This window comes from Citrus clementina, unplaced genomic scaffold (assembly GCF_000493195.1).
Source record: "Citrus clementina cultivar Clemenules unplaced genomic scaffold, Citrus_clementina_v1.0 scaffold_6, whole genome shotgun sequence".
NCBI classification, from domain to species: Eukaryota; Viridiplantae; Streptophyta; class Magnoliopsida; order Sapindales; family Rutaceae; genus Citrus; species Citrus x clementina.
In genome coordinates, this window is record NW_006262139.1 from 19,029,736 (window position 1) to 19,051,573 (window position 21,838).

The 21,838-nt window shown below is 33.0% G+C and overlaps 3 protein-coding genes across 3 annotated transcripts; all 3 read left to right on the forward strand.

The window, feature by feature from the left end:
* Positions 1–610: 610 nt before the first annotated feature.
* On the forward strand, positions 611–2,067 carry LOC112097236 (peroxidase A2-like). Its single transcript, XM_024182045.1, has 4 exons — positions 611–861; positions 936–1,130; positions 1,212–1,377; positions 1,558–2,067. Exons 1-4 carry the CDS (start codon positions 643–645, stop codon positions 1,977–1,979), a joined length of 1,002 nt encoding a protein of 333 aa, XP_024037813.1. The 5' UTR covers positions 611–642; the 3' UTR covers positions 1,980–2,067.
* A 957-nt stretch (positions 2,068–3,024) lies between these two features.
* LOC18037973 lies at positions 3,025–5,201 on the forward strand. Its single transcript, XM_006429832.2, has one exon. It carries the CDS (start codon positions 3,590–3,592, stop codon positions 4,856–4,858), a length of 1,269 nt encoding a protein of 422 aa, XP_006429895.1. The 5' UTR covers positions 3,025–3,589; the 3' UTR covers positions 4,859–5,201.
* Positions 5,202–16,726: 11,525 nt separating this feature from the next.
* Positions 16,727–18,693, forward strand: LOC18037974 (homeobox-leucine zipper protein HOX11). Its single transcript, XM_024182076.1, is given in 4 exon segments — positions 16,727–17,046; positions 17,200–17,534; positions 17,676–17,755; positions 18,130–18,693. Coding segments are annotated over 4 exon segments (1,017 nt in total). The 5' UTR covers positions 16,727–16,808; the 3' UTR covers positions 18,494–18,693.
* The last annotated feature ends 3,145 nt before the right edge of the window (positions 18,694–21,838 follow it).

Here is a 21,838-nt window from a genome sequence, read left to right on the forward strand (position 1 = left end):
TGAATAGGGACCTGTTTATCTCAAATGGACAAACTATATCCTTATTTGAAAAATCCAGAAATTGAGGAAACAAATAATATAATCTAATTTTTTTAGAACTCCATTTTGATATTGTATTTAAGTATTTTATCCACTCTTAAAGATTCAACTGGGTAGAAAGCCAGGCTGTGCTTTTCCAATTTGAATTGAATTAATGCGATAAACAAATGCTTATTCAGGAAAATCAATCAAATTTTAGAATGTTCATTGAACTTTCATCCTCTCAATTCAATTAGTAACTCAATTTGATAAATTCATAGTTTATATTTACTTTCTTTATTAATCTGTTGCTTTCAATATTTTTGCAACCAACGCGCTATTCAAAAGTCTAGAATAGTAGAATACTCAAAATAATGTTTTTTTTTTTTAAAACAAATGTGCTCTGTACACGAGTAATGTTTCTAAATAAAAAACATTTTTGATACCAAAATCAGATTTCTTATTGCTGCTGACCAATTTGCTTTATTATTTTAGGCCATAAGTTACCAAACCCTAGACTTTTTGACGAGGCAGTTTGTCTATAAGTTGCAGCCAAATGTTCGCTACACACTCCACTAATCAAGAGAGAAAATTTCTTCGATCAACAAACAAATCGAAACAAAAATGTCGTTCTATTCGCTCACTTCTTCAATAGCAGCAGCCACCATTTTCATAACATTGTTGTTCAGTAACTCACAGGCTCAACTGAACTCCTCATTTTATGCTACAACATGTCCGAATGTGACCACCATTGTGCGCAATGCTCTGCAGCAAGCCATGCAATCCGACATCAGAATCGGCGCCAGCCTCATTCGCCTCCATTTCCACGATTGCTTCGTTAATGTAATCAATCATGCTCGAATTCATAACCTCCATTAATCAATTACAATAATAATTATAATCGTTCTTTGTTTCAGGGGTGTGACGGTTCGGTTTTGTTAGACAGAGGCGGAAACATAACACAGAGCGAGAAAGATGGCGGTCCTAACACTAATTCGGCCAGAGGGTTTGGTGTTGTCGACAACATCAAGACTGCTGTCGAGAATTCTTGCCCCGGTGTTGTTTCTTGTGCTGACATTCTAGCTCTTGCTGCTGAGTCTTCTGTCTCTTTGGTAACTTAATTAGTTAATTAAATATGACTTTAATTTATATTAACCCTATAATTAAGAATAACTAATTCTGTTGATTTTCAGGCAGGAGGCCCTTCATGGAATGTACTATTGGGAAGGAGGGACGGTTTAAGGGCAAATCAAAGCGGAGCAAATTCCTCTATTCCCGCTCCTATTGACAGCTTAAGCAACCTCACTTCCAAATTCTCTGCCGTTGGTCTAGACACCACCGATCTTGTTGCTTTATCCGGTAATCATAAATACACATAGTTGTTTTTAGGTGCGGACGCTTGCAACTTATAAAGTGCGGATTTGATCTACAACCAGTGTCCTATGCCGCAGTAGGAAAATCGGCACTTTATAAGCTAATTTAGGAACATTGTTGCAACTTCGGGAGCAGTATTGATTGTGTGTATGTGTAATTTTGCAGGGGCACATACTTTCGGACGTGCACAATGTCGAATATTCAGCAGCAGGCTGTACAATTTCAATGGCACGGGCAACCCGGACCCAACGGTAAACGGAACGTATTTGACAACTCTGCGGCGAATTTGCCCACAAAATGGTAATGGCTCGGCGCTAGCGAATCTCGATCCCACAACAGCAGATACTTTTGACAATAATTACTACACAAATCTTCAAAACAATCAAGGGCTTTTGCAATCAGACCAAGAGCTATTTTCAACAAATGGTCCTGCTGCTATTGTCGCCATTGTGAACAATTTTGCTAGCAACCAAACAGCATTTTTCCAACAGTTCGTTCAGTCTATGATTAACATGGGCAATATTAGCCCATTAACGGGGAGCAATGGAGAAATTAGAGCAGATTGTAAGAAAGTTAATGGAAGCTAGGCTGCAAAATTATATTGTATGAGTCAGCTGGCATGAAGCAGTATTAGTTTGAAGCCAACTTGAGAAATAAGAAATTTGTGTCTATTCATCCATTAGTTCATATAATTGGCCTACTTTGCTAAATCTAGTATTAATTCAATAAAATATCTATCTCATCCAAGTTTGAGGGTAACTGTAAAGCACATAAATTACCCAATCCTGGGAAAATATCTGATATTTCTGTAGAAGTTGCTTTTTAAAAATGTTATATAAAATTATGCTTCGGTACTTTCATTGGCAAGATCAGCTGACTAAATACAAAAGACCGTGACACGATAATCATTAAAAAAATTCTAATGTGGATATTTACACCAAAAAAATTATCAAGAATAGTATATTTTAAAAAAAGAATTATGACAATTATAGCTATAATTTTTAATATTATATTATTAATTTGTATTTTAAAATTAAGGTAAAGATATCAGCATTTCAACATTAAAGACAGACCTATAATTAATAATAATAATGAAGAAATTCAAATGCAGAATAACGAGTATTTTGCATTTTAAATTAATTAGAGTAATGCTATATACACATGAAATTAGGATATAAATGACGTGATAAATAATGTGTCATTCTATAAAATCACTCTCATCGTGTGAAAATTAACTAGTATTATATATATATATATATATATATATGACAAATTACTGATCGATGACGTGTGACTTGCAATACAAAAGCTTGTAAATATAATTAGTAAACGATTTCATGCGACGAATAAAAATCTAACTCGTATCAATGAATCCTCAAATGCCAGCGGGAATGTCACAGAGCGTGTGAGCGTGACAGCTGATAATTTCTCAACCCACCACAATCAGCATTCAGCAACCATCACATCATCGCTACTCCTTCAGCTTTCTTTCTTCCTGATATTTCATTTCAACCGTCCGATTACGCTAACAACTGAACTATCACCGTCAATTATGGGCCCAAATCGCATTACAACCGCTAGATCAAAAAACTTAAAATGCCTCCTTTGAAAACATAAGCATACGATTAGGCTTTTTTTTTTTGTCTTTTCTCTCTCTCTGTATTCATTCACGTCGCACGCTCATCTTCTTCTTTTTTCCTATACGAGATCGCCAATTTTGAGAGAATAAAACTCGATGGCGAGTCAACTCGTAGCCAGCTAAGTTCAGAGCAATAGATGCTGCCTTATCAACTGGGTCACAGTAGTTAGTCCGGAGTTCCATCGTCAAGATCGTTACTTTAAAACCCAGGTTTCTTTAATTTCAATTTCCTGTCTTTGATTCACAATTATCGATGTGTTTTTACCAAATTTTGGAATGATAACTCTTAATTGCTGAGAATTGATTGTGGGGAAACCCTCGATGCAAAAAAGTCGCCATCTTGTTGACATAAAATTAGGGTTTCTTTGATTTGGGGATTTTTAAATATTTTGTTATAAAGTTGCGATTTTTTTCTGGGTTTGAAGAATTAGTGATAAAGGAAGTGTTTTTTGATTTGGGGTTTTTGAATTTGTCGAAAAAGAGTGGGTTTTGTGACTGGTTTTGTTCAATTTTGTGGAGGAATTAGGGTTTTTTATTTCTGGGTTTGTCCAGTCTGAGATGGGTGAGGAGACATCCGATACAATGAATCTTGATTTGAATTTGGGTCCTGGTCCTGAGGCTCAGTCAGGATCAATTCCCACTGAGGTTGTGAATTTGGATGATTGGGTTGATGAACCTATTGATAGACTTAGGGAAGCTGTTCGGTTGAGGTCTCGACAGCGGTATAGATGGAGACAGGTTCCAATCCCTCCTGAAAGTAGGAACCTTCCAATGGAATTGGATCAATTGCTCAGCCATTCCGCTAATGGAAGTACATTACAGACAGGTGAGGGTAGTGTTGCTGCTGAGGAAAGAGCCAATGAGGTACCCAAAACATGTGAAAACAACACTGGATTTTTGGAAGATGAAGTATCAGAGAAGAAAGATGATGATGAGAAAGGTAGTGGAAATGATGGGAGTTTCTTCGATTGCAATATCTGTTTAGATTTGTCTAGGGACCCTGTTGTGACTTGCTGTGGTCACTTGTTCTGTTGGCCTTGCCTTTACAGATGGTTACACGTGCATTCAGATGCAAAGGAATGTCCAGTGTGCAAGGGTGAGGTCACGGTTAAAAATATCACACCTATATATGGTCGTGGGAATAGCACACGTGAACCAGAAGAGGACTCGAGTCTTAAGATCCCTCTAAGGCCCCAAGGACGGCGGATTGAGAGTTTGAGGCAAACCATTCAGAGAACTGCTTACAGTTTTCCAGTAGAGGAGATGATCCGTCGTCTTGGAAGTAGATTTGATTTGGCCCGTGATTTGACACCACTACGTGATGGCAGCAGTGCCAGGGAAACAGGAGAAAGAGCAAATTCCTTGATAAATAGGATTCTGACATCCCGGGGTATTCGTGGAGAGCAAAACACAGTTTCAGCTCCCCCAGATGATGTAGACGTGCAGAGTGGCTCAAATGCTGAGGGGGAAGCCCGTTTTCTCCATTCTCTATTAATGCGAAGACAAGCGCAAGCACATAGGGCTCCGACCTTTTCCTCTTCATTTTCTTCTACATTAAATTCAGCTGAAAGAGTGCTTGAGTTTTATTTTCGGAACCTTCCTGAAAGAAGAAATCAAGAGCAACCTTCACCGCCAGTTGATGATAGAGATTCTTTCTCAAGCATTGCTGCTGTTATAAACTCGGAGAGTCAAATGGACACTGCGGTGGAAATTGATTCTATGGTATCCCTTTCTACTTCATCCTCCCGGAGAAGAAGTGACAGTTCTAGGGTTTCGGATGTGGACAGTGGGGATTCTCGTGCCCCAAGAAGAAGACGCTTGAACTAATAAGAGTGTCTAATAAGATGTGAGTGCTGATGCTCCTACTTCTACAGAGAGAGAGGAATTTTACACTCAACCTCAAATTACTCACCAAATATTACATTTGAACAACTATGCAACTGCCGCTTGCATTTTACTGCTTTCGATCTACTAGGTTAATCACCTTCTTGCAACAGTTATTATATCTTATAGAGGTGATCATAAATTTTTAAATCATTGTTGCTTAGTTTTGTAGTTTGGAATACTATTATCCTTTATTCAAGGTCTGTGCTTTCATCTTTCAAGTTGTATGGGAAATCAAACCTGCCGTGGAGCAAGGAGGCCAAATATCGCTCATCATTGTACATAACCTTGCAGGTTTTATATGTTCGAGTAAAATCTTTTTTAATTAATTACTTCCACCATGTTTTATGAATCATTTTCATTTAACTTTGGATCTTGTCAGTTTATATTGATTACTCTGACTTGGCAGGGGATTAGTTAATAGTTTGTGTTATTTGTTGCTTTGTATTGATTACCTTGGTTCTGAGTTTGTTCTAGTGATATCAAACGTCAAGAGCTCTTGTGTTTCTCATAAAGCAAATCTCTTTCTTTATCAATTCTAAAAGAGGATAACCAATTACACCCACTTGGAGTTATGATCAGGCTATGGAATAATAATGGTATATTTGACTATTTTCTGAGGACATTGTCATATTGTATGTTTCAAATTTGATAAAAGAGTGCTAGGCATGCATGTCTTTAGAAAATGTGTACAATTTGATGGCCAATCAATGATGTCCATACAACAAATTAGAGCTTCAGAAAACACAACTCCACAATCTAGATCTTAAACACAGTTCGTTTTGGATAATTCCCTTGGTAATGTTCATGAGAGGAGATACAATAATCTCTTTATCTCTCTTGAATGGTGGTTTGTCATTGTTATGACATAGTAAAATGAGCTTATGACTTCCATAATATTATGTTCTGCATAACAATTCATTGATTTCATTCAATTCCTACGTTTAAAATATTTAGTAAATTTTTACACACAGTTTGACGAAGTAACTATTCTGTAGGAGAATAGAATCTCTCAATTATAGTACAGTCTGCTTGCAATATCCTATTGCTTGTATGTATACACAGAAAATATTTTTAAATTTAAATTAATTTTTTTCAACCTTTTGTGTTACACATTTGATCTTATACTTAGCAGCTGAACTTTCAGTTGGGATTTAACCCGAATTAGAAAATAAATAAATAAATAAGAACATGAATATGGGTGATTTGAGAGGCTAACGGACGATTAGTCTTGCCAGTAAATTTATTGCCTCCAACAAAAATGCTCCGGTTGCTCATTGAAGTATCCATTTTGTAAGAAAATTTTCCAAATTCAGATTTATAATCCGGAATAAGTTGATAATGATGTGAATATACTCTTACAACGTTATTAAATAATTTACAACAATATAAAAATATGTTCACATTATTATCAATTTATCTTGAATTTTAATAAAGTTCAATATCCTCAGTGCAAGCCGTGCAAATGTATTTTTAACTAAAAGTTTTTCTAACTTACCCATTTTTTCTGTTACCGGTGTCTATGTTTGTATATTTATCTTTATCTCCCTTTCTTTGTCTAATTGAACACCACTAGTCTTTCTGACTATTTTTCTGAAATAAAATAAGTCAATTAGCTATAAAAAGATAGAAATTCTTCAGTACATTTTTTTAATTAAATATCTTTTAAATATTATGACTACTCTATTATGTAAATCATAAAAAGAAATTATCAAATTGTTAAATTAGTTGGTAGCTTATGATTTGTTTAGATTTTTTTTTTCCAACAAATATTAGTTTAATCGTGTATATATACTACAAATTTTCATCATCTTAAACATGTAGTTTTTGAAAAATTCTCTCTCAGACAATTAGCACTACTGTCTACATTTTGTGTAATAACGATATTGGTCGAACTGGCTGAACCGGACTGTTTGCCCAAACGGAAAATTCAAATGTTCAATCTTCAACCTTGCCCAGCCCAAAACCCAACTGTTTGGACTAGCCCAGCCCAGGACCCAAACACAGCAGCATGAGACATGAGTTTTCGTTTTAGAGTGGCGCCATGGGCACCCCACCTGTTACCCTCGTATAACCCTCTTTTAAATACACCCACTAAAATATTAATTAAATTCTATACGCCAATAACACCCTTTTTTTTTTTTTTTGAAACTGATTAAGCATTAGGTTACTTATTATACAAAGATATTTACAAATAACAACATATCATTGCACTGATATTTACAATCAGATATATACATGGGACTTACATTATTACATTTTTATTCTATGAAGTACATGCTCAGCCAAATACCCCTCATGGGAGAGAGATGTCTCTACTCTACTCGCATTTCGCAAGGGAGAAAGACATTATAAGCAATCTCCACACAATTATAATTAATTGAGGGAGTTTGAGTCCATGGAGACTCGAACCATTGCCCTCATAGTCATGCTTGACTTTAAGGACAATGGTTCACCACTAGGCGACAAGCTCAAGTGGCCAATAACACCCATTTTAGTTCCACAAATGTCCTTGTATCCTTCTTTCTTAGTGGCCTTGGTATGAGAGAGAGAAAAAAAGGAACAAAAGAAATGCTTTCTCGTATAAAAAAAGATTGATAGATACTAATCCAATTCATTTTACATTCTAAATGTGACAATTCCACACTCAGGAGAACAATTCGCTATAACTGTAGAAGAAATCAAGCCTCCATAATTTTAAACTAATTAAGTAAAAAATTTAGTCCAAGAAAACCACTAATTTAAGGATAAAAACATAAATGAATAAAAATCTTTTCACCATAACAACAAAGTGTTTGTGTTTTTTTTTATAAAAAAAAAAAAAAAAAAAACTCAAGTGGGGTTAGAGGAAGAGAGATGAAATGTCAATTCAATTAAAGTTTAAAATGTAAATTTAAGATATAGAGGTTTTACAATAATTTTTTTAAGGGTGCTAATAGCTCTACTCTTTTTTTTTTTTTTATATATATAATTTTTTTTCTAATCTTCATCATTTGACTGTTGAAACTATTAATCAGAGTGTCGTGTTTTTTGATTTGCAATAAGGATTAATGAATCTAACAATTGGTTAAAGAAACAAGTTTTTATTTCCCAGTTAAATAATTCCATACGTATAAAAAGTGTACAAACAGTTTATGATAAGGGTGTGAGTTTATAAAATTAAATAGATTAAAGCATTATATAATTACAAGATTAATCAATTATTTATTGATATATAATCTCTTATCGCGTACACCTAATCATGTTAATTCGAAGCGTGACAGTGCGACACTAGTTGTTTCCAAACATATTCCATTATTCTTAGTGATTCTTTTTTTTTTTTGGTTGAGAATTTTGATATTTTTAAGTCTAATACGAAAGATTAAAACAAAACGTTTAATTACTGTTCCAACCATTGCAGTAGCAATTAAGTGTTAATCAAATATAATGAAATGAGATTGTTGATGGAAGACGATGATGATGTTGATGTGATCATGATAAGTAAGATAATATGATGATGGACTGAAGCCTTGGCCCCGGGAAAAAAAAAATGAAAAACATAATGATTGGTTGAAACATAGGCTATGATTGTGCACACGGGAGAGTAAATTTGAAGCCATCATTTATTAATTAATCGCTTGTGTATGCCATTGATTGTTCAAATTCAATGGTCAAAAGTCCTTATTACTTCCGGTAATTGACCCGACACTTCTCTTTTCCATTTTCTTCTTTTTTTAACTTCTCTTAATTTTCCCTACCAAAACCAAAATTCTACAAAATTGGTTGTGATATTGAACCAGGGGCATGCAAGCCAGCAAGACTAAAATCGAGGCCTATGATCAAATAGAAAATAATTATTACCCATCGGGTCCCCTGCTGCCATTAGGTACATTGTTGCTTATTCAAGAATAAAAAAGACTGTATAAAGAAATTCAAAGGTAGTTTATTTTTAAGTCCAAAGTCTAAACATATGACTCAACAATAATTCAAACATTTAAATCTCGTTTTACTTTGAATGATTATGCCTCAATATCTTTCTTATGGACTTGCCCTTTTGACCTCTTATAATTCTTGCATGTGCTATAAAATTTCACAAGATTTATGCATAATCTATTGAGACCAACATTGACTAGTAAAAAATTGACGAATTGATGACTTTGATTATTAATATAATTAAATGCTTTGGAACCTAACACGAAATTTCAGCTTCGAAGCAAATACCCAGAGAGTCATTTGTCCATGGCGTAATAGTGAGATCAATCAAACAAAGATGGAGATCAATCACACACATCTATCGTGAAGCGAATTCAGCTGCGGACTTCATGGTTAATATGGCTCATTCAGTTCATGTTGGTTTGCACTCGTTCCCTAACCCGCTTGTGGGTATTCATTCTATTATTTCGCAAGACATGTTTGAAGTTACTTAACCCAGTTTTGTTCCTGTCCAGCTCTCTCTGAAGAGCCCCCTTTAATAAAAAAATAAAAATAAAAAAAGGACAGCTCACGAATGAGCTTAAGAATTGTGAATGTTTATTGCTTTGATTGAACGATTCAAAGAGAACTTCCCCATGAAGAAACGACTACAGCGGAAAAATATGTCAGCATAATTATAGAATAGTCAAAACACTTGAAGATCATCAGCATAAAAACAAATTCCTAATTAGTATTATTCTAACAAATCCCAATTTTGAAATTTTCAACCTGCTGATCCGTTCTCAATCTTTGAATAGTTTCGTATACATAATATAATAAGACGATAAATAAGCCGTTTCAAAAGTATCTTTTCTAATGAGGCAGCAGCCGTTTACAATTATTGAAACCCTAGGTAGCTAGCTCATCTTTAGCATGGCCACATAGACAGTAAAAATTAATGGAATTTTTTTAGGGTTTCTTGTCCCTTACTTTCCCAGCAAAACGCAGCATCCCAGGATGAGAAAATGGGACAGTGCATAATGATAATGATTATGATAATGGTGATAACGGTAATGATTATGATTACGAAAGAAAGCATGGCAAATGTTTAATGATTGTGTTTGGCAAAAGGAACAAGATCGATGCTTCTATTTTTTAAGTTGCATGCCAAATTTTCTTATCTTGGTAATCATAAAAAAATCAATTATTTGTTGAACAAATTATTGCTTTTTTACTTTTAACCTAGGTTTAGTTAGTCGCTTAGACTTTAGAGAGAGAGAGAATATATATATATATATATGCGCAATCATGTATGGCTGATATGCATGAAACAGTTGCCCAATTAAACTTCCTTTAATTTTGATTAGTCTTTGTGATTAAGGGCTAATAGTCTAAAGTTTCACATCCGTCGAAATTTGTTATTTTTCCTGAGTGTGTGTGTGTCATGATTTTATTTGGCGATGGAGAGAATTATAATTACGTATACAACTAGCTAAGCTCATTTGTTTGGAAGTGCTTAACATGATTTTTTATTATAGCCTTGTTGTATAATTAATAACTGTATAACACTATCATTATGTTTTATGCATATATGTGCCACCAGCAAGCAATATAATGACTAATAATTTTTTATTTTCATTATTGTCACTCATCATTTAAAAAAATCATGACTTAATTAATGGCTTTCAACCAATAATCCGTATACAGTAATTAATTAATATCCAGCTACTCTGTGTGTTCAAAAGAAAAAAAAAATAAAATCCAGCTATATATTTTCACTCAATAAAATCATATCTTTATAAATACATCTGTAGTTATGACAACCAATCATGACAAACTTAATCAAATGCAAACATTGAAAATATTATTATATGAGTGTATCACAAGCAATACATCCAAAACCTTTTTTTTTTGTTTCCTATGTTATTAGTATTCAAGGGTAAAGCCAGAATTAGCCCTGCCCCACTAATATTTGCTTCAAAAAATTAAAAAAAAAATTTGCTAATGACCAAAAGTATTTGTTTGCGATATCAAATTAAATCATGGGAGTCTATAATAGAATAGAGAATCCGAATTTATGAAAGCAATAAAAGGTCGATCTTATAATCAGGAGAGTATTCTGATGTACAGAAATATTCATTCTTCATTAATTTGTATGGTGAGACTAGTAACTTTAGAGAGAAAGGGAGGGGGAAAAGAAGGCAGGGAGAAAAGAAGGGAAAATAGTAATAACAATTAGTTAGTTTTCCTTTTTAAAAAATAAAATAAAATTAAGATAGATATAATATCACATCTTAAAGTTAACGTTGGCAGAATTCTCCAAACCCCACTCAGGATTTGGTATAAAAATTTATTCCGATTTATTATTTGGATTTAGATTTGAAACCTAATTTTGTCCTAATTCACTATTAAGGATCAAATTCGAGACACTTGAAAATTTTAAATTCCCTAAAATCTGATTTTTTAAAAGTTTATGATAAGTACAGATCTGACATATCGATCATAGGCGTATGACCTGTCATTTATTATAGAATTTATAGCATATATAGTAAACTCAAGTCATTCCGAACATTCGAGGATCCCAATTGAAATTTAGGACAAGATTGTCCCAATTTAATGTTTGAGATGAGACTCGAGAGGGATTTTCCCCTTACTTTACTTTCGAGAAGGATTGGGATTGGCAAATCACGATAAATATGTCCTGTGTGATTGTCAACCATACTTATAACTTGAACCCAAAAAGTAAAAAAGAAAAAAAAGATATTGTGATAATATTATTAATATTTTTTTAATTTAGAATGTCCATAGGACTATCGCAAATATTCACAGTTTTGAATTTAAAAAATAAGCGTAGAAAAAGCATCAAATTACCAAAGTCATTGTATCTTATTTCTTTCTTTAAGTCTTTTTTTTTTTAACCTTTAATTTGAGCATCATCATATTGAATAGCACCTCTAGAAACAATAAAACTCCTAATTTCTTGTAAGATAATCAACTAATTTATCTTTAGTCCAATGAAATTTTACTTTTTTTTTTATTTATATAAATGAAACTTTAGCTTATATATGTAATGATTTAAAAGTACCAAATCAAACTTCAAAGGGATGAGGAGAAAGCAAAAAAGGGTATTATTATTAATTAATGCGGGAATTAATAGAAGAGCATAGAAAGGAATGGGTATAGCAAAACATGGAAAGGAGATATACAAGGGCACAAACCCCACACACATGCAGTTTACAGAAGGAAGTTCACACAAATGGCAGAGCTGACAAAAGGAGCCCCAGTCCCCAGAGAGAATTCATCATTACAAAAATTGACTGTCGTCCCTTCATCTCCTCCTTTTTGGCCACTGCATGCTCATTGTCCCATTTCTTCTCTGATAACTTCTCTGCTCCATCTTTTTCTTCTTTTACCCGCAGACCCAAATCTTTTGCAGGCTCTTTCTCATATCTTGTCGAGAGTGGGGAAAGTAAGATGATTTATTACTGTCTAGTTTCAATTCCATTTACCAAATTTACGGGGTAGAGGGTAGTAACATTGAGGTCCCTGAGTTTTAGTAAAATCACAAGTACGGAGACGGTTGGATTTGGTTAAGAACTCATTAATGAAATTAATAATTTAACTATTAGTACATGTAAAATTTGTTTTTAATGTTATACTACAAACACAATAATGTTTTAGTAAAATCACAAGGAAACACTTGACTTCTTTTTTACATGAATTCAAGTCATTAAATTTAGTTGAAAAACTCAACGATAATATCAATCTTTTATTTTTATTCAAACTAATGTGACATTACATAATTGGTTGAATGAAAATATAAAATAATAAAAATATATCATGTTGGCCAACCGCTTAAATGATGTCTTTATTCAAGCACGGTTAAATTATATTATTACTTATAATTTAACCGCATTACTTGTTTTTTTTAAATATTATATTACAAATCTACTAATATCTTAAAACTTTATCTATATATACTAACAAAATGTAATAAGTAACAACTATAGGGGTTCCTCGAAACAATAAAAAAAAAACTATGTCGTTTTGATTTTATCGAAATTTACAGAGCCGAATGTTATGGCCTTCTTTTTCTTTTATGTCTGATATATATATATTTTTTTTAAAAAAAGTACACGATGGAGTTGTAAATTGTAAGGGCAGCAACAAAATGCTGTACCTATTCTTCCCCGAATTATTGCAAAGCTAATAATATTTGGAGGGCAAACAAACAGAAAAAATGAGGACAAAAACCCTACAAAGAAAAAGAATGAATGAGACTCACTGATACCATACATACAGCCATTCAATCAGCTCATAATAATTTGAGTTCGGGGCTACCTCCATGGACCCCTATCTCTCTCTCTAGGGTTCCAATTAATTAACCATAATTATAATGATAATAATAATAACAATAATTACTATTCTTATTATTAAATTATTACAACAATAACAATAATAGGCCCTAATATTATTATCCCACGTACAAATGATTGCTGCTGAACAAATTGTCTCCTTAGTATAATGCACAGTGTCTCAATTTGAACCCCACCACCTTCTCTGTTTCATCATCATCATCATTGGATCTTCTTCTTCCTCCTCGCACCACCCAATCCCATCACCAATTCTTTTACATTTTTATTTTAATTTTTATTGTTGTATAATAATCATTATTTCATATCACGTCATTTCTCTGACTCTGTGATGAGCCCATTCTCATAAACCATCATTACTCTTCCACGCGTCTCTCACGTGACTCTAGCTCCCCTTCCCCTTCAGGCTTTAGCCCTTGTTTTGATGATATTGACTGCATATGCAAAAACATAAATAATTAATTAATATTTGGTTTTTCAAACCTCCCTAATGAATGCGACCGTGACCCAATTTATTTTGAAGTCACATTTATCTAATTTAAGTTAGATTTTTTTTTCACCACCCGGTAAGGGTAATATGTGGACTAAAGGGTTGCTAACGGATTCAAATCCTCTCATAAATTAATTAATATTTATTTGTTTTAAGATGGATTGATACGTGACATTTATTAAATTGAATGTTAAGAGTTCATTTAAAATCTAATTTGGTAACTACGATGTATAAGCTAATATTAAAAATATCTGATAATAATCATATCGCAAGAGAATTTTAATCACATGTTAATTGATTTAGACAAAACTAGGATTTTCTCACTTTCACCCCCCACCCTCAAATTATGCCCTCTTTTAAGGTTAAGGGAACCAAATTTGAAAGCCCCTCAAATCATGCAGGAAAGGGAGAAGATGCATGGTTTCTCACACTTAGGAATTTTATTTTTAATAATTTATTTTCCACGAAATGATTGACTCCTTGACTAATTGGGATCCATCACGTTCTAATCAAATAGCTAGGAGAACTTTTATTTCAATTCGGCAATATATTGGTTGAGATTTGGATGTGGGTATCGATTTTTTTTTAAATGAGAGCATGACTAATTAATATAATAATCATTCTTTTAATACGGTACGTATATACTGTATATCAAGCAACAAATATGTATAACATATTTTAAAATGTTGAACAAATAATTAATGGTATATACTAGGTATTCTAATGCTAATAGTTTACATTGTGTATAATATACTTGTATAGCCATCAAGAATGATATCCAAATAGAGACAAAACACAATTTTTTTTGGCCATAAAACTATCCAATGTCCAAGGTAATTAGATATTTGTATTAATGAAAAGTAGATTAGGGTTTATGGAACTTAGGCAGTGTCGATGAAGTAGTTGGTGCGGATATTTTAATTATTATGGGTGACTTTATTAATTATCCCATGGTTGAAAAATGGTCCCACCCAATAATAATTCACGCAGATCTCTTTCCAACTTATCATTAAAGCCTGCATGACTTCAATTATTGCAATGATCCCAAAAGCATGACAAATCTGACCTGCTCACAACCTCTAGATGTCATTTTTTTTTTTTTCTTTCTTTTTTTCTCCCTTCGAAAAATAAAAGAAAATAATAATCCATTTAATAAATTAACTCATCTCACGCGCAAGGACCACCACCACCACCACCAATTTATCTCAAAACCTAGGCTCCCATTCATTGGATGCCCCCTTGATCATTAGACCCATGCAATCCATGTGTGGTACGATTTTCCCCATTTTTTGTTACAATTTTTAAGGTTTATTTTTCTTTAAATCTCAAATTGAAATAGACAATCTCGGTGAGATATGCAAATCAAGTTATTTGTACATCCACCCATCCATCTAATCTGATATAAGATTTTGTCAATTCTCACACGATTATTTAACCGGCACTCTTGGCTCCATCAATCTTAACATAATCTTCAACTTATTAAATACCCATTTCTAATTTTCATCGTACTTCCAAAATTTGATTATTAGGGTACGGCTCCATCGAATGGATATGTTGTGGTTGGCATAAGTTGTGACCCCTCCAAGTTTTTTCTTTTAAGATTTCATATCTTTTATCACTTATCTCGAATTATATATTAATAAATTCATGTACAAGATTGAAAGAGGCGTAATAGATAAATAGTCTAAAATAAGATAATATATCTGTAACATATATGATTATGTAGCGGCCGTTAAATTTTCATTCAACAGTTGTAAAAATAATATAATTTTATTATTTTAAATTTTCACAATCGTTAAATTTTCATCCAACGTCTGCTGCGTAACAAAAGTCTATTTGATATTGTTTCGTACACTCACTCGCTCTGACCACCAGCCACCACCGCTACCTCCACCACCACCAAAGGTTGACCTAGCCTCTGACTCATCGGATACCCGTAGCTTTTCCCATACTAAAAAAATTTGCTTAACTCATGCTCAAAAAAGACACGAAAGAACATTGACTCTTTAAACTAATACAAATGCAGAGACCTTTTCTTGGAATAGTAAAAAGATGGTCTCTTTGTCTCTCTGCCTAATTAAACATAACAAAGGATAAGAGGAGGAATTGTTGGTCAAATCTCGTTTGCTAATAATAATCTAACTACTGTTTCTTTCTTCCCCCTTTCCAATGTTTTTCCCTGTTCACACATCACGCTTGGTGCGAATTTGACAAGTTTTTATATTTATTTAATTTTACAAATACGATTTCGCGACTTTTGCAAAATTATCTATTAAGGCAGCACTGCACTGCACTGTTGTGTTTTGGTTGGTGACTCAGCGTTCCGAGTTCTTTCCAAATAAGCCAGCAGAGTCATTTCTTTTCAATTGCGTCACTTGAAAATTACGACCAAATTACTCGGAAACTGCACGAAATTAATTAAATAAAATGAAAATAAAAGCACTCTGGCTCAATATGTCTTCACAGACACAGAACTTGAAGCTAATTAGTAATTGTGTTTGGTAAATCACTTTTTCAAATGATGATGATCATTATAATAAAACAGTGTAATTAAGAAAATTCAATAACTTCATCACCTTACCCAGTTGATCTGAGTCGTCGGATGAGTTAACTCATCATTATCAATTATTTATGGTCATATTATGACAATAATGATGATTATGACGTGGCCCTGTTTGGTGAGCATAATTATTTAGTAACATTGAGAAGTAATAATCACATACTGAATAAATAATAACAAGTTACTTGCTACAATAACAAAATAGAAATTTGAATTATTTTGACTTATAGAGGGCAAGAAAAGCACTTCTTCTGCATAAAACACTTTAAATCAAGAGTGTACTGGTACAAAAGGCAAAAGCGCTTCTCTCTTATCTCTCTCGTGTATGAACGAGTGTATATTTATATACATTCACGTGCGTTTGTCAACCTAGATTTGTCGGTCAATCTTTTACTGGCACAAGGCAGAATTAAATTAAAAATATGTGTGATGGTTATAATTATCCATCTTTGATTTTATAAATTAAAAGATTTGCACAAGCGATAGCTTTCATTTTTAAAGCCTCAGGTTTTTTTTTTCCTTCTTCATCGACAAACACCATTCGTTTTTCTTTTTCTTCATTTCTTGTGACCAAAAAGAATGGAGCTAGCTTTGAGCTTAGGCGACACCTCAAAGCCTTTTTCGTCAAAATTATCAAGCAAAGATCTAGGGTTTTGCATGGGCTTGAACGGGAGTAGCTTTAATGGGAAATCAGAAGAGAAAAGTGCTTCCGATCATCACCCCTCTCCCATTCAGCTCGATCTTCTTCCTTTCTCTCCAGTTCCTCGAGCTCATCATCATCAGCCTTCTTCTCAGCTTCGGCTTCCATGGCTCAACGGTAGCTTTAATACCCACTTGCCGTAGTTCTGTTTTTTTATTTCTTTATGATCTTGTTTTGGTTGCCGGGGAAAATTGAAAGAATTCTTTTTATCATATGATCAAAACTTTGTTTAGGGTTTCCCTTTTATATGTTGGCATAACTTTGTTTCAGTGGTGAGTACTGAACCGGGTCCGATGGATGGTGCGGGAGGAGGAGGTCTGGACGTGAACCGGTTTCCGGTGGCGATGGCGCAGGAGGAGGCTGATGATGGGACGACGGCGCTGTCATCTCCGAACAGTACGGTGTCGTCTTTTCAAATGGATCACTTTTGTATAAGAAACGGAAGGAGCAAGAGAGATTTATTCGATGACCTACGACCATGCATGCAAAACAAATAAAATGAAAATAAAGATGGGAACAAAACAAATAAAAATAAAGAAAAGGGAGAAAAAGAACAATCTGCTTTTCTCGAAGAAAGTTTCAAAGAACACAATACCCTCAATCCCGTAAGTCAATTTATTTACAAACCACACCCCCCAAACCCCCAAAAAAAAGAAAAAAGAAAGGGGTTTAGAATAATTTGTTTAAATTAAGCATTTAAAATTTGTCTATATTGAGTGTCTACAATTTTTGAAATTTGCATGCAGAAGCAAAAGCTTGCTTTGGCCAAACAATTGAATCTCCGTCCTCGCCAAGTTGAAGTGTGGTTTCAAAACCGGAGAGCAAGGTAAACAAAATTTTTGAGCTGTATTTTTCTTCTTCAGCCCTCCCATTGATTGTATGATAAAAGGTTTTTTCCATTACGCATCCCAAGTTTTGTTAAAGCAACTTTGGTTCCATTGGAAAACCCAATTTTTATCTATACTCTCAGGTTTTTTTTAATTATATTGTAACTAAAGATTGGGATACGCGATGGAAAATAAGGTGCTATAATTAACAACAATAGTTCTGCATACTTTTTCGTCTAGTGTAGTGACCTCATGGGAAGATCATTAATCAACGTTATTGTTGCTGTTGCTGTTGTTATCATCATCATAAGTTATGAAAGGTGAAGGCGAGTTAATTCGGGCACGTCTTGATATTGTATTGTACATGTTGCAGGACAAAGTTGAAGCAGACAGAAGTGGATTGTGAGTATTTAAAGAGATGCTGTGAGACATTGACGGAAGAGAACAGGAGGTTACAGAAAGAGCTGCAAGAATTAAGAGCTTTAAAAACCTCTCAACCTTTTTACATGCAGCTCCCTGCCACTACTCTCACTATGTGTCCTTCTTGCGAGCGCGTGGCCACCGCCACCACCTCCGCCGCCACAGCCACCACTGCAGCAGCTGCTACCACCGCCGCTAAGGGCAACAACAGCAACAACAAGGACTCCTCCGTAACATTACAATTGGCTAACAAGCCTGCTAGATTGTTTCCATTTTCTCAGCTGCCCCAAGCCCAAGGTGCTCAATCGACTTCATGAAATGTGTAAAAGTACAGAAATTATATATGTAAGCTTTTTAAAAAAAAAAAAACCCCTAAAATATAAAGATCCTTTTCTCCGTTTTGTAAATTTTTTTTGGCTTGAAGATTATCTTTATTTTTTAAATTATTAATTTTCTCTAGTTCCTAGTAGTTTTGTGTAATGGGGAGAGGGAGATATTGTAAGAGTTGATATATTTTGTTGACTGACATTAATTAATGAGATAATGGAAGAAATTTTTATTATAAATCTGCCTTTTGGTCTTTTTTCGTTTTTTTTTTTTAATTTTAATTTCTTGGTTAAAATTGCAATGTGCTCTTTCCTCCATGCTAATAGGACTGAAATTAATTCTAAACCCTCCAAATTTTTATTGAATATTTCCACATGATGTGAGTAAAATAATAATATCAATATGGACAAGAAAAATTTAGTGTCACATCATTTACAATGTAAATGTTGGAAGTTGGATATTGATTTAAGAAGTTTCGTTAATTTTTTGTAATTTTTTTGTTTTTTTTTTTGTTTTAATATTGATATCAAAACTAATGCACGATATTGGATAATTTTATTTACTTCTAAATTAGTACTTATGTGTCGGTGTGATAAGTGGTTGGGTTTCATTAATAAAGAAATGATGATTAGTTGATTAAATCAACCTAATTATATTGCAAAAACGATTGTTCAACGACCAACTTGAATGCCATGCATCCTATGATTTACATGTTTTATGTCAATAAACAGCCTACCAAAATGACCTGACTGAAATAATACGAAGTTAATTGCAGGCTGCAATCCTGTTAGTTAGCCGCCCCTCTTTCGTTGAAACGTCATCTTTACAATTTATTTCATGAGACTCAAGGATTTCCTTCCCTATAATTGACTCTTAAGAATTTCCGTTTAAGACTAATATAGATGAGCGACATAGTTTTAAAATAAGATATATAATTATGGATCGTGCTTGACTAAGGTTGATAGTTTTAAAATAAGATATATAATTATGGATCGTGCTTGACTAAGGTTGAATTTGTTTGTTTTAATCTGAATATATTTGAATTTAATTGTAGTCTGGATAGATTTAGATGGTAATTTCTGGATGACATGTTTATTTTTCTTTTTTCAACTTTCAATCATAAAAATTTAAAAACTAACAATTTGACATAAGTATACTTTTAAGTGGTGCATATATATGTTGTTCTTCACAATTTGAAAATTTAACAAGTGGATAGTTTGATAGCATTAAAAAAAAAAAAAAGGTACTATCATTGTTTCTTAATTTAGTTTTGTAATAAAAGATGTTATAATTGTAATTATAACATCAACTTTCATTATAAAGTGAACATTGCTATTTTATTTTTATTCATTACGATAGATATAATTTGATTTGTTCAATATTTTGGTTTAAATTAATGTTGTAATGAGAAGAAAAATTAAATCAATTAAAAATAATTATTTCAAGGATAATACAAAAATATTAGGTTTGTACATAATATAGGAAATATATGAATTGTTGAGACTAATTTTGAGATTTGAAATTAAAATTTTTTATTTAGATTTCTAACTTCAGATAAAAGTGGACTTTTTTCTACTTTTTCTATTTAGGTAAAATTCTTTGACAACAAGTGGTATGTTAAAGAAAATAAATAGCCCAAAATAAGTAATTTTTTTTTTTTAAAAAGGCTAAATTAAGACTTCAAACTAAAAAATAAACAAGTACCTAAGATATCCCGTAAAACAGAAGAATTTTTTTTTTTTTTCCAGAAGTGTTCTATGCATGTACCATGAATATAAACTTCAATGGTACAATAATAATAATAATAATAACAACAACAACTTGTATAAATTAATAGATCTTATCCCTCTAGTTAGTATTGGAATATTTTTTAAAATAAATAGTGTCTTATTGTAAAGAAATGTCTATTTAATTGTGCTTTATAGAAGAGTTATCTTTTCACTTAAAGGATACATCCTTTCATGGTGGTCTTTCATTTGAAAATGTATCATTTCATGGTGACATTTCATTTGAAATGGTGATGGTTCAATTTGGATCATTGATTAATATTAAATCTTGATCCAATGGCTATGAATGAAGGGATATCATGAAAGATGACACTCCAAATGGAAGGGCACAAGTATATTTATAAATAGAGGCTATCTTTAGGATATTTTGATATGAAAATAATTATCTCACACCACTCTTTTCTCAGCCCTTTTTTTCTAAAACGAATTTAATCATAAAACACTTATTCTTGTGCATTAAATAGCCAATATATTGTTTCTTAGCAGGTTTGAAACATTCAAAAATATTATGGTTTGCTTTCATCGATTCACAACGCAAGCAAACAAACAAGTGCTTCATTATATCTGGGAGGCGTATTTGTTTAACCCATGTGCATCACTCAATTGATAGGAGCAAATAACGTCTTAAAAAAAGCGACTTTTGTAACGTACCTTAAAGTACACATTATTTTCTTCCTACATACGGAGTTGTAAACACATTACTTTACACAATAAAACTCTAACATTATTATTACAATTCTCTACATTTGTCATTCCCCACAAATATATACCACCAACAATTAGTCCGCGGTGCATTAATTCTTCCGAACTCAAACCAAAAAATAATTTGAATCAAGACTATAACAAATAATGTTGCTTTATAGCATTAAAAATACAACATTATCTAGTCATGGCCCCAAAAATAACATACTATTATAAAAAATTAATTGAACCATTGGAGTCCTATTGAAGTACAAGGAGATAAAGATGCCTTAGAGATGCCATTGGGCCCCGTTGAAGTAGACATGACGTGTTCGAAAAGGTGCCTTAGAGATACCATGGGGTCCTATTGAAGTAGACAGAACATGTTTTTTTTTTTTTTTTTTTTTGATACAGTAGACGGAACATGTTTGAACTAAACATATTAGCCCTTCTAAAATATCTTCCACCACTGGATTTGGACCTTCTAGCCGATACAGTAACAAATTGTCTGCACAAATCTATTTTCTATGGCTTGAAATCTTCCAGATAATAGAAAAAGGTAATGATCTTCAAGAAAATAAATAAGGGTTTGTTTTCTTCACTTAATTGTCCAGGGCAAAAAGGAAGCATTTTCTTGTACATCTTGTCATTCATGCATGTACTCAAACAAAATAATGCACTAGTACACGTAATTTTTTTTTCCTTTCAATTTTAAAGTTTGATCTGCTCTAAATTTTGTGATACAAGAAAGACACCCCTACCCTCTAGGCTTTTAAAAGGAAAAAAAAAATAATTCAATTTTCAAACCAAACAACCAAGAAGCAATGGTAATGGTATGCCAAATTTTGGATTTTGGGTCCAACAAAC